The 14,576-nt window shown below is 39.5% G+C and overlaps 1 protein-coding gene across 3 annotated transcripts in view; it reads left to right on the top strand.

Annotated features, from left to right (window-relative positions):
* The window catches only part of LOC311266221 (epidermal retinol dehydrogenase 2-like), a 56,451-nt gene that overhangs the window by 39,285 nt on the left and 2,590 nt on the right, over positions 1–14,576 (top strand). For 2 of the 3 annotated variants that reach the window (XM_084368487.1, XM_084368486.1), the window contains exon 7: positions 1,681–2,526. The exons of the other annotated variant lie outside the window; for it this stretch is intronic. In XM_084368487.1, the coding sequence (XP_084224613.1) occupies positions 1,681–1,780 (100 nt within the window). In that variant the 3' untranslated portion in view covers positions 1,781–2,526. Of the gene's footprint in view, positions 1–1,680; positions 2,527–14,576 lie in introns of those variants that run through there. 3 annotated transcript variants of the gene reach the window in all.

Below are 14,576 nucleotides of genomic sequence, written 5' to 3'. Positions count from 1 at the left end.
GTCACGCCTCTTTTGGTTCCGCAGGGCCGGTGTGCTGTATGAAATGATACACTGGCGTGCATTATGCTGGTGCTGCTTGGTTCAGTGTGAACAAACAAAGGCGGCGTAAAGGCAAGCCTTCTTTGCGGTGATAATGCAGAGTCTGTGTGAGAGTTAATTTAATAGTGAATTTAGCTGAGGCTCTCTCTATCATGCTTCTCCCTCAAAGACAGTAACTGCTATCACTTAAATGATGACATGACGTTCAACCAGCATGAACTCTCCTACAAGCTGATGTGTAAATTATACTAGTGGAGTGAAAATAGTGGGAATGTGAGTGAGTTGAAGACAAGGTTTTCAGGCTGTTGTGGAGCTTCTCCCCACTCTGTCAGTTGAGTACTCCACTGGCTGTCAACATTCTGCCCCATACACACCAATGTAAAAATCTGAAAATTACTAAAAAATGATGCATTTTTGAATGCTGAAAGTTGAATTGATGTGAGAAAGCCCTAATCTTTGTGAACATTCCATTGTTTGAATGATGTTTTCTATGTGAATGACTGAGTAGATATGTTTTCAAAGTGTGGAAAAAAGGTGATGATGTGGGATTTTTAAACATTCTGTCCATCTTCTTGAATGGGGAAAAATGACCAAAAAACATTGACATCTCTGATTTTATGAATGATGTGAATGAGAAAAGTCATAGCACATCCTTCCTCATCACTGAGCTGAATATTTTTGTTTTTATGTTTTGAATTGAGTAAGTATGTTGAAAACTGTGGAAGGAGTTAGGGGCTAAAAAAAAATAGACCCGGAAGAATAATATTGAAGAATCCCGTTTGTAGAAGAACATATATGTTGCTGTGTTGCTTCCAGCATTCACAACCAATTAGGTGATTTCCAACAATACCAGAAAGAAAAATGTCTTCTAAATTGCTATTGAAAATCATGAATGAAAAGACATGACATAGAGGCAAGATAGGAACCAACATTTTATAGAGCAGCAGTTGTCAACCTCATTTTGGTCAGCACCCCCCTATTCATTATCCAGGTCCTTTACCACCCCATCAGATAAAATATAGGCAATGTCTTCCCTGATCATGATGACTAATCTGTTTATGATTCATTTAAGTAAATTAAAAAATATAATTAAATGTATTTGTCATTATAGAATTTTATTTTTGTATTTATTTATATTCTTATTGTATTGTTATAATTTTTTTTGTAATTGTTATTTTAAGAGGAAAACACTCCACAATGAATACCAACTGACACGGTAAAGGCCATGTTCATGAAATGTTATAGATGACGAAATTTCGTTATCTTGGTAATTAGCAAAAACGTATATTTCATAACATTTTAATATTTTATACACACAAACAATCAATCAATTCTCTACATTCAAGTGTTGCTCCAGCACTGACTTGCCCCTGGGAGCAGAAACACTGACCTAATGGATGTATGGGAAATGATTTTAAATTTTGAGGGGGGGAAAAAACGGCACAAGCGATATCAATGGCAGAACAAAGGAGGTACCAGGTATCTCCATTGATATCAGTCCACTCGACAGAGATGATATATATATTGATGAATTAAAATAATGAATGAACTGTTTTCAGCTGTGAAAGAAGTAAAGTCAGCGTGGAATATTTTGTATATTTCTTCCTTGTCCTCATGCTGTCCCTCCATCATCCTCCTCAGTGTTCTGCAGTGGAAGCTGACCTCCCTCATTTGTTCTTACCTGGGATTGTCTGAATCAGACTGCCGCACTAACCCCAGACAGCACTGCAAACTGCAGTAGCACACATTCAACATTATTACAATGTTTTTCTGAACAATTTCTGTGCATCTCTGCCTATTAAATGGTTATCACAGCCATCAAATGGGCTACCAGGACTACAGTGATGTTATGGAAAATGGTGTGTGTGGCTGTGTCTCTGTGTGTGGACATTACATTTTTATGTCTTTTGAGTGTTGGTGAATGAGGCAGCAAAATGTATACCATATTAAACATATACCAGGGCTAGACTTACTTGTAGCCCTGGTGTTCTTTGCTGAAATCTTATGAGCACCAGCACCATTTAAATGGACAAGCAACAACAGCAACATTCATATTTTCTCTCCATAAATTGTACTGCTGATAAATGCTTTAGAAATAAATAGACAATTCGAAGAAATAAAAATATGTTCAATTAATGTTTAAACTGCTCTTTTCCCCTTACATGTAACACACAAGTTTTTGTGCTGGTAAAGAGGACTTTGTTTTTATTTTTTTTATACATTTATTATCATACATATTCATCCATTATTAGATTCTTTATTATAGATTATTTATTATGCTATCCCTATAAAACACTAAAAATAGGTATTGTGTATGTATTCTGTATTTAAGTGTCCCACCAAATCCAACAGACACCAGGCTCAGACATAAGGTAACTGCTCTTACTGCTGTGTACAGTGACACTTGTGGGCAATTTGTACAAAAGTGATTTGGTTGAAGCTCTTGATTGAAAAATAAATCTGAGAACTAGAGACTGCTCTGAAATATCAGATTTGCATTTTCTGAAGAAACTATGTGGGATTGTGGTTGATCTACTGATATCTGCTGCCGTGCAACGCATGCAGTAATCCATAAACTCGAAGTAATAAATTCCTCACAAAATTCTGCACTTAGAGATCTGCGACCAAAGTCAAACAAATTGAATTTGTTCTGTAGTGCCACCTAGAATTGATTGACATCACCTTTCACAGCAGCACTGGCGATAGATGTCTGATGGTACAAACCGAATTTGGTGAATCATGCGTTATAGAGATATGGCGGCATTTCATTAATGACCACAAGGTGGCACTACTGCACTTAATTTTTCTCAAGCACATACTCATGGAGAACTTGTGTGCCAAGGCTGCATCCAAATATCCAGACTTAGCCACACTTACAGACTCACAGATTTTTCTGGCATGTTCCCTGGAAGTCCACTTGTCTCGAGGGCTGTCCAAACTCACATTTCATCCAGTCCACAAGGGCCCTGCAGACTTCCAGGGAGTCAGACACAAACTGTAAGACACTAATCGGTCTACAATAAACTGTCCTGTTGGGATCAGTCGCACTGAGGAAACATTCCTATCAGAAATATTTAGTAAATGTTGTTTAAAGTGAATTTGTCATTCACACCATACATTAGCATTTCACTGTCCAAGTTTAATTTACACATATTGAAATATTGTCAAATGTTTAAATGTAGGTAAGTAGGCTGGATCTCTAAACATGTACTCCGTTTGAACCTAGTCATATTTTCAAGTGCAGCTCCACTGAATCATTATCACTGGGTCAGAGTGTGTCTTATATTAAAGACCCATAAATAAGTTTTATTGGAGCAAATATCAATCCTTAATATCAGAATCAAAAAATAACTTTGAAGAAGCTGTCTTTATTTTGAAACGGCTCATTGCAGGCATGTTAATACAGACAGGACATCAATAACCGTTTGCATGACTCATGGTGCCAGAATGTCTTTTACTACAACAGCTGTAATCTATTAGAAACATTTGTAGAATTGGTGTGAAGAACAGCGATACCAATTACGGGTTGACAGGTAACATTTGTGGTGATTTAGAGCACATTTAGACACGCTTGACTTTAGCTTATGGCCTCAAACACATTGTCTCAAAGTATGCTGGGAAACTCCACCCACTTACCCCCAACACACTACAATATCTATTCCTTTTGAGCTATTTTCATCTTCAGCTGATACAACCTGCATTTCCTCGCCGTCAGGTTACATTTAAAAATGTAATGTTGACAAAAATACAGTAAAATTCCAGCTCTGTCATCCATTAAGGAAATTTAAGTTTGGTGAATGATGAATGTGGATCATGCTGAATAGTGAATAGTTTTAACTTACTGACTACTTTCTTCACTCCTGTTGTTCTTTTAGATAAAAGTCATGGTCTGCATTTGCATTTGCATGTCTTCGCGTTTTAGCTCCACTGCACTTTATTTACCTGTTGCCATGGTGAATCACACCATCGGAGCACCATTGATAATGGCTTTTTCTCTCTCCTCACCCATGCACTTAGCTCAGGCTGAATGTACTGAGACTTGATTGAACTCATTCTGATCCACTGTTCCTGAACTGAAAATCCTGAGTTTCCCATCTCAGGCTCAGTCAACTCAGAGTTTGTTAAGCCTCCTTTCTGAAACAGGACTCAGGTCTTTAATATGATGATTTCACAATGATGGTTTTAAAAATCACTCACAGGGGGCATATTTGCAAGCTGCACTGGTGCCCCTAGTTATAAAATTTCAAAAAATTGTCTCAAGACGTGACACAATGGTTGCAGTCTGGAGCCCTGTGTACTACAGCCAAATGTGTTACTTATCTTTGGTTACACAGGTGTCATCTTCCCTGACAATGTGCAAGTCCTGTTTTATTTTGAGGGTGCTAAAAGGGGAGTTCTGGCTTCTTTCAACTTGGATCTTATTTTCGGCCATCGTTTCTATCAGATGCAATAACATTACACTCACCAAAGTAATTGCTGAGATCTGGAAAGACAAAGTGTAATGGCTTAAGAAACACATTCAGTCAGGTTGTAAGCAAACCAGCAGTTTATCCAGACTAGTTTATCCAGTTTATTCAGATTATCTACACCACTTTATTTGTCAATAAAATTAAGAGTGAGCACACTTGGAATGTCACCAATAACACTAGGATTATCCCAAATTTAAACTGCCATACAAATCTGGTAAAAAAATAAAATAATAAATAAATGAAATGTCTCTGTCCAAATTAAAAGTTAATATCTCTCTCAAAACTCTGAACTGTTGCACAACCTGTTGTCCTCTGAGTGAACGAGGCAACTGTCTTTGTTGGAGGAGCAGTTTTGATTCAATAGCAAATATGGATTGTAATGATATAAATAATGAATAAAGGTATGGCTGTTTTCTTCTTAAAAATGCCACCTGCTTACCGCAACGTTACTAGGACGGTGACTCTAGAGTCGACTGGGAGCCGAGGCAGTGTGAATGAAGGGAAGCACATCAGGTCTCAAGCAAAACGAAGAAAAGGCTACATGATATAAATAATTGTGTTAGTCCTTATTCATCCCACCTTGATTTATTATTATTATATAAAAAGTGACAGTCCTAGTAAATGGCAGCTCCAGTATGTTAAGGGTGAAGGAAGACTTGAGCCTGTATACTGTGATTTATGTTTGTAACCAACAGTTTGGGTTATAATCTTACCTCTCATATAAAAATGTGTTTCTGGCCCATTTGGATTTCTTTTAGTGATGTTGCTTTGCTTTCAGGTCTCAGCGGTTATTTTTGGCTGATATAAATGTCCAAACATATAGAAGAAAGACAAAAAAGTTAGAATAAACCAGATCTCCTTTGACTTATTGTCTAGCACTTGTGTACTTTGTGCATTTGTACTTTGCATCTACCTCAGAAGAGCTTTTCAGAGGGATCTTATCACTAGTTGAGTATTGAACTTACTAACCCAAACCCTATTGATTTATGGGGGAAATGCGCTGCAGAACAGAGCTGACGCAGTGGTTTCCCTGACCTCGGACAGTTTAGTGTGTTTTTAACCCAGGGACAAAACTGAACCTGTTTGTTGTGTCATGAAGAGACACAGCTGGCTGAGGGACTGACTTTGAAAGCTATGTGGGGTTTGTATTGTTTGTATTCACGCAGTTTCTTGTACAAGGGAATAAAGATGTTCCAACAGGCAAATCAGCTCAAAGTATCAAGTCTGTTCTCAGTTTGTCGCTCCGGGTGCAGTGCAGTGCATCAGGACTCAGCAGACAGGTTCTCTAGTTTGGCAAAAGCTTGTTCAGGTTTTGATTGAATGTCAGTGTCAGTTGAAGTAAGCTTTGTTATTTTTCATGCTGCTTTTCCAGTGTTGCTCGAGTAACTTCAAGCAAGTTAACAATTAAACACTAAAATGTGCCTCATTACTTTGACTAGTTGGTCAATTGATTCGCCAAAAGCAGGTATTCAAGTGTTTAATTAATCCAACAGAATTTTACTTGATGAGCGCTGATCTTTTCACATTGGCCTGTAGTTGATATTACACAGCCAGACTTAGAAGTCATTTGGTTAAATCAAAGATTGACTGTCTTTTACATTTTTCCCATAGCATATCCTTTAACATACTTAAAGAAAACTGACCGAAATCAAGAACCCAGTCCTCTACAGTTGCTTTGGAGGTTGCACTGAGTAAAATCTCTCCAGTTCCATTCTGTCTCTGTAGTCTTTGCTTTTCATTCCATACTTCAAATTAAATCAAATCAAATTTTATTTGTATAGCCCAAATTCACAAATCACAGTTGGCCTCAGAGGGCTTTACAATCTGTACAGAGACGACACCCTCTGTCCTTCGACCCTCGATTCGAGTGAGGAAAAACTCTTTACCATAAAGAGGTATTACAGCAATAATAATGAAATGCACATGGAAATGTGATTACTAGTGATAACAGTAGCAGTGGTTAACGGTAAGGATAGTATGTAGTAATGCATTACAATAATAGTAGTGGAACGTATGTAACAGAGATATGACTAATATTAGCAACAGTAGTGGTGGGTGTCAGGCAGGGTCATGGCAGTAGGCGCATCCACGATCCACGACCCGGGCGCGGCCAGGATCCATGGGAGCCTGTAGGACTAGAAAGCACAAGGACTCCGGGGAAGAAGTGAAGTCAGTGACATGCAGAGATGGGGCATGTATACAGGTATAATGTATACAGATGGAGAGGAGAGGAGGAGAGAGAAGCTCAGTGTGTCATTGTCCCCCGGACTAGGCCTATAGCAGCATAACTAAGAGCTGGTCCAGGACAGGCCTGGGCCTGTCCTGGACCAGCTCTAACTATAAGCTCTATCGAAAAGGAAGGTCTTAAGTCTACTCTTAAAGGTAGAGAGGGTGTCCACCTCCCGGACCGAAACAGGAAGATGGTTCCACAGAAGAGGAGCTTGATAACTGAAGGCTCTGGCTCCCATTCTGCTTTTGGAGACTTTAGGAACTACAAGTAATCCTGCGTTCTGGGAGCGTAATGCTCTAGTTGGGTGATAGGGTAGTATGAGCTCCTGGAGATATGATGGTGCCTGACCATTAACAGCTTTGTAAGTGAGGAGAAGGATTTTAAACTCTATTCTTGATTATACAGGGAGCCAGTGCAGAGAGGCCAATACAGGAGTAATATAATCTCTTTTCTTAGTTCCTGTCAGTACACGTGCTGCAGCATTCTGGACCAGCTGGAGACTCTTCAGAGACTTGTTAGGGCAGCCTGATAATAGAGAATTACAATAGTCCAGCCTGGAAGTAACAAATGCATGGACTAGCTTTTCTGCGTCTTTTTGGGACAGGATGGGCCTTGATGCATTGAATAAGCCTGGTTGACACCGTGTCTGCTGACATTGACTAATTTTTCCAAGCTTTGAACTGATGTCAAGATGGCGGTGCGCTCGGGTGCAGCGGCTCGCGGCTCTCCCTTTTTCTGAGAAAAAAAAAAAAAGATTTTCTTTTTTTATTAATATCTGTTGCACTGAAGTGAAGCTAAATCCCACACTCCTTTCTGAAAAGCTCATGAGCACATTCAGGATAAACCTGGGCACAGGCAGTTTTAATAAATGAGTAAATGTAACCTGAGGCCATCACAGCTGGACCTGTTTTGTAGTTTCATCAGTGTGCAGTGCTTCACTGAGCGGTGCCAGGACATACAGACCTTTTTCAATTTTCACTTCACCTCTAAAAGCATTTAGCTTTAGTCTATTTTTCTTCTCTAGGCACCCTCCGTTTGTTGACTCAATTTTTTTAATTAGACATTAAGAGTTCAGGGCTAAGTTGATTTATTCAAACAATATTTTTTCAGAAGCTGGGAAAAGCAGGAAAGGAGACAACAACAGGAAATTAAAAGCAACCAGCACCCAGATCTAATAAATCACAAAACTACAGGACAATATAGACATAACTGACCAATCAAACTCACTATATGGGGGAACAAATGAGAAGAAGCTTGGATGGGTCAAGTCAGCGGGAGATCACCGAGGCTGACTGAGCGCACGATAGGTGCTGGGCAGAACATTAGACTTTATATGATGTCAGTAGTGGTAATCAGTGAACGCATATGAGACTGTACATCTAATCTTGAGTTAATGTCGACCTTGGGCTGGTGCAGTGTAAAGATAATGGCAGCATCCACGCTGTAACTGGTGTGAATTGGAGGCTCTGCATTTGTTTCACAAATTCCATTTTTTTTTGTTTTTTTTGTTTTTGCGTTGACATTGACATTCTGGTTTCTCTGTGCCATGGTGATCGAACAAAATGTAGTCTCAACTCCCAAGTGACGACACCTTTTTTCATCGTTTTCCATCTACCTCATCTCATCTTCACTCAAAGTTTTAAGGTGGGAGAAAATTATATTTCAGCAGATCAATGAAGGTGTGGAGGTATAGAATTATTACTGAGGTGATTCGAAGATTTAAGAAACAGGTTCTTTGACATCATTAAAATAATTGCTAGATGTTGTATTTAATTAGCTCTGGGAGGAAACAACTCATAAATGTTATTTTAGGAATAGTACCAAAAAATCAGGGCTTAACACCATGCACCATCACCCAGAAGCTAAGTGTTCCTGACTGGAAGCATCACAAACTGGCCTGGTTCATCACGACCCAGGACAGGAAGGCTCTACAGCAGGTGATTAAAACCACCAGAACATCACTGGTACCATCTACAGAGCATCAGTGGCATCAGTGAAGTGAGACGTCTGCACAGAGCCCAAAGATACTAAAAGACAACACCCACCCAGCCACAGTCTGTTCACCCTGCTGCCACCTGACAACAGATACAGTAGTACCTGCTGCTGTACCACCAGACTACAGAGCAGCTTCATTCCTCAACTCGTCCTCAACATTCATATCATAAAAATAAGTGTTTTTTTTGTTGTATAGCCCAAAGGGACGATAACTTCCATCTCTTTGTCCAACTCTGTGTTGTAGAAAGAAAGAAAACAAAAGAAAGTAGAGCATTAAACTCCAGCTGTGGCCCAAAAGCCACACTGCAGTACATTCCAGCGAGCCAAGTCTGAGTAAAAGAAGAGCTTATTTCATCTAAATTATTCATACATACAGTGTCCATATTAGGCAAGTCATGAGTTCAATTCTAAATCGAAATGATTTTCAGTTTTAATATTTAAATCAAAAGCAGAGAATTAGAATCATCCCAGTTTGTTTCTCTCCACCGGTGCTGAATTGCACGTATTCGAAGAAGAATAGATAACACTTCAGAATGACACCGCAAGCTCAAGAGATCAGGTGACTGGTACAAGAGGAAACTCTGACAGTGTCGCAGATGGTGGATTTACTTTTTCAATTTTTATTGTTTTGTTTGTTTTCTGTCTTTTGTTGCTTTTTTTGTATCATGAAGGCTGGTATGTTTTGGTTTTATTTATATAGTCCAAAATCACAATCACATTGCCTCAGTGGGCTTTACAGTCTGTACAGTGAACAACATCCTCTGTCCTTAGACCCTCGATTCAAGTGAGGAAAAACTTGCCATGTTGAGAAAAAAAACCTTTTAACAGGGAAAAAGGTGGAAGAAACCTCAGGAAGAGCCACAGAGGAGAGATCCCTCTCCCAGGATGGACAGACATGCAATAGATGTCGCATGTACAGAACAGAACAACAAAATCACAGTTTACAAGTTGCACTGACAGAATATCTGAAACAGTTTATATAATATATGTAAAATGTGTGGATCCAGGAGCTGACTGAGCAGGACGAGGCATCACCAAGTGGAGCCCGAGCCACACGACCTCCTCTCAACCGTGGTGACCTGGAAGAGGGCAGGACACACAAGATAATTAGCAGTAAAACAGAGAAGATCAGAGTGAAGAGGCATCACATTTTACAGAAATACAGATATAAGGAGATAGTAAAACAGAGGAGAGCAATGATCCATCGGAGCCCAGGGTATGACAATCCATATCCATCAATATGTGAGGCAGAAGGAGCCAGGGGAGGTAGATGTTCCCAGGGGCCTGTGGTCTATCAGAAGGGAGCCTGAATGAAAAGAGAGGAGGAGGAGGAGGCGGAGAATCAAATATTATTTGATCTTTCCTTAGGGAAGCTAGGGTTAGCAAGCTGCTGTTGTGAAATACTCCTATCTTTTTAACTCTCTGGGGTCAAGGCCGTTCGGCCATTCTTGACTACTTTTGATTTTACCTTTTATATTTCACCTTAAAAACTGTTTACCTTGCCTTGTTTGGTGTCATTCTTTTCAGAACAACCTCACGTGTGACTTTACAGTTAATTTTTCATTTTGACATACTGTATTAACACATTGGACCTAAAATCACACAAAAAACATAAAAATCCAAGTAGGAAAAGGGGTGTCATGTTTTTTTTCGCTTGCAAGCACTCTCCTGAGAATAGCCCGTTTTTAACGCTTCTTCCTGCACCAAACGCGCACCAAATGTGACGACAATATTCAGGAAAAGCATGGCATAAATTATGTATCATAAGTCTGGTTTTACTTGGCCTATCAACACAATTTAAAAACTGGTATATAGTTTGAAGTCCTCACTTTTGACACAAGTTGAATCGAAGAGTTTGAAAATATGAAGTTGTCAGGGCATAAAAACAATGATCTGTTGATCTTTATTAATACACATGCAATAGTCTAGAGCTGTTTAAATTGAAAATTTAATCGAATGGTGGTGTTAAGATCAAAAGTCCATTTGAAGCCTGAATTTGGAGAGTCGTGACACCCCTAGTCCAAATAGAGAGGTAAATAAAGGTGGGTCGTGGTCCTGGTACTAACGTGTAGCTGAGAGGGATTTCTACGATGCTGGTGTTATAGTGTTAGTAACAACACAACTCCTGTGAAACGGGCAAGGATCTTGTTAGTCTGAGTAGCTTCACAGTCTGCTCATGCTGGTACTATGCAAGTTTCAAGCCAGATACTGTTCTACCTGGATGTTTCTCTCACATGAACACAACAGTTGATGAATGAATCAATAAAACAAGGGATGGATTAAAAGTACTTGGTTGGATTCATAGATGCGGGAATAAAATTGCTTCACACCCAGAGCATCAGGTGATAAATGCAGAGCTTGACTGAGTACAGACCGGACAAACACAGCAGAAACAGCAAACAGAGACATAATGTAAGAAGTAAATCAGCCGGCTGAGTGTTTATGACCTTCAGGCCTCAAGCTTCCTGTTATTCAGCCACGGCAGTTGGAGTCATTGAAGACCATCAGTTTTATGGAAACACTGGGTGTCGTCATGACAGTGGGCACAAGTATCTGACTAGATACACCTTATGAAGCATGATAATGTTCCTGTCAAGAGCTATTTTTCAGGTGATTTTTAACAAATCAGTTGTAAGTACACAGCATCAGCAAGAATAGTTTGATTTTGTAGTTAGATTTCAGATGATTTAAATAATTAATAATAATAATTTTAATTTGTCTAGCCCTTATTTAACCAGGTTCGTCCAATAGAGATCAAGTATCTCTTTTACAAGTCAGACCTGGCCAGGACTGGCAGCAACACAGAGTTAAAAACAGTAAATTACAGAAAAACACCCTAAAAAGATCAGATGAAACATTTGCACTCAGACAACCTGGACTCACCATAGCTTTAAATGATCAATCTGTAGGTTTTCAAAGTGAATGCTGATTAAACACTTTGAAAACCCCAGGTATTTAAAAGTGGATACCAACTCCATTTGTTGATTGTTTCTGGCACCAATATTCTTGGACACTGCAAATCTTACTGTTTCTTTTTCCACCGCCGTGCCGTGGTGCGGCAGCAGGTATCTAGTTTTTTCAACAGAAGCGGACTGCAGCCGCGTCAACCTGCACAGAGGATATCGCGCCATATGGGAAGTCAGACAGTGGAATGACATAGTGCATCTGGTCAATTTTCAAAATAAAACACCCGGTGCTGACAACAAAGTAGGAAATATTAACAATAAACACACTTAAAACAGACAAATAATGAAATGATTTTACTATGTAGCCAACCACAGTAGAAATCAAGAAGAAATGACGAAATCAACACAAACCGAGCATTCACCAACATCAGGCAGGTGTGACGCTCCGCTCCTGAAACACTCCCAGTGGGATATGAAGTCACGCGGAGGATGGAAAGAAACCGCGTCAGCCGCAGCAGGTAACAGAGACTCGAGGCGGAGCTGAATAGCCTGGGTTCTGTTTGTGAGACCGACTGCCTATTCAGTACCATCAGTCCTCGGTCCACAAACCTCGTGCACCACTGTGAACAAAGGCCTTCTGATTGCTAGGAAAGAGGTCACATCTCTGCTTGATTTCTTGAGAACCTCAGTGACAGTGATTGATCAGTCATTGTCTCACTCTGTGCAGTCTTCCCTTTTTAATCTTTCCATCTCATCATTTTCCCTCCCTCCTCTCTAATACTCACCACTTTCATAGATCATTGTCATTCCTCTGTACTTGCTCTTTACTTAGATATGATATTCTGATGTGAAATCATCATTTAATAGCCCAGAGTATAATGATGGTGTCTTTAAACGCTGTAGGCAAAATGTTCCAGGGAAAATTGAAATGACTGAAGGTTAAAGACTCCCATGAAGGCTGCTCTTGTGTGTCCTTGCTCCTCACTCCTCAGTCCTCACTCCTTGGACCACAAATTAAAGCTTTCAGACGATGTGCAAGATGAGGAACCAGAACGACTTGGTTCAAGCGAGGAGCAAGGAAAATGTCAGTGAGGGAATTGGGACCGTATGTTGGTGTGTGCATCCTTCTCTACTTTTAGTGGTAATGTAGAGTGGACATGTGTGTTTCACGTAGTGCCTCTTGTTAATGCAATTCATTTAAGGGCATTATAAATCTCCCAGAAAACCTGATATGGAGAAAGCAGAAAAGAGAATCTGCAGCTTGTGAGAACTGCAAGAAAAAGTCATGGCACGCTAATGAGTCAAGTGGAATGTGCAAGTGCTGGAAGTGTGCACCAGTGAATACCAGTGAATACTGGCACGCTTCAAGTGTGCTTTCCCAGTCTGGGTTTCTTCAGGATTTGCCCGACATAGCTGAGCTGTTTTTGTAGGTTTCACTGTAAAACCCGGAGTGGACTTTTCAGCTGTCTTTCTTTTTGTATTTGTGAACTGGATTGGAACGGAACAAAATTGACAATTGACCAAGTGGATTGTATTCCGGGACGTCTTTCACACACATTTTATCTCTATTTCCTAATTTTATAATTTTATAATTCCTGTATTATTTCATATCATAATGTATACTGGGGAAAAGAAAATATAGCAATGATATTTTTTCGAATATTGTGGAGCCATTCAGGGTGCCCAATTCTTATATGAGTGTGACCATCCTTTAAATGACTGCAGTGTCCTTTACTGTTCATAACAGTCAAACAGACATAAAACTGATCATCTTCAAAAAGTGCCTCTACGATAAAAGGTTTTCAGCCTCCTATACTCCAAAACAACAATGAACAGCACTCTGTGTAACAACACGCTCAATAACCATAAAGCTGTACTACCTCAGGCTGTTTAAGTCCTGTGTGGATAAAATACTGTACCTCATACTGTAAGCTCTACTCTACAACATATACGGTAACATAAAGGCTATAGGCCTACAGTATGACAGTAGTCTTTGCCTCTTGCACCACATAGAGCTTACTGTGGTCATGTATTATTATTATATTTTTTAATTATTAATGCACCAGGAACCTCATTCACATGGCCCCGGCAGCCAAATCAATCATTGGGCAGGAAACAGACAAGATAAGAGAGATGAAAAACATTTCCGTGGAGAACCATTCAGTTATTGAAGCTACATATTTGTTTTCGGAAGTTGAATAATTAATTTTCATAGACAATGTTGGGTAACTGAAAGTTACAGCCTCTTACACGCTTGGATGGACTTGAAAGTCTCCTGATTGAATCATTAGCACAAAACAAAAAGAAAAATGCATCAGAAAAAGCTTCCTAACTACAATTCCCAAAGTGCATTTCAGTAACAAACACCAGTCCGATCAAACTTGTATTGAATGCAGATAAAACAAAATATATGCTGCCCTCCAGAGGTTCACAGTTCTCTGTACATTTGCACTTTGAATGGCACAGTTGTTGAAAGAGTCTCACAGTACAAATAATTAGGAATTTTGATTGATCACAAAATCACTTTTAGATCACACACTGACTCGCCAATCAGAAAACTCTGCAAAGCTTGTTTTTTCTACAGAAACAGGTCTGTGTCTTGCAGACAGAGGATTTTGGGAGCAGTCTTCCCTTCATTGCTGGATTATGGTGATGTGATTTAGAGGCATGCAACGACATCCTCTAAATCCTCGTCCACCTCTAAAAGCTGTGTACCATTCAGCCCTTAGATTTATAACTGAAGACGACTCTGACACATCATTGTGTCTTTTATTAAAAAGTGGGTCTGCCTTCTCTTTCTATTAGAAGAAACCTGTATTTGTTTCTATTTATTCATAAAGGTCTTCTCCAAAAATTACCCTCATATCCAACATCACTGATTGACTTGGGTTTGGTTTGGATGTTTATGATGAAGTGGATCTATAATTAACGTGACCT

The sequence above is a fragment of the Pagrus pagrus genome (genome assembly GCF_965226575.1).
Source record: "Pagrus pagrus genome assembly, chromosome: 12".
NCBI classification, from domain to species: domain Eukaryota; kingdom Metazoa; phylum Chordata; class Actinopteri; order Spariformes; family Sparidae; genus Pagrus; species Pagrus pagrus.
The sequence above is the reverse complement of the archived record's forward strand: the minus strand, read 5'-3'. Positions and strand labels throughout refer to the sequence as shown.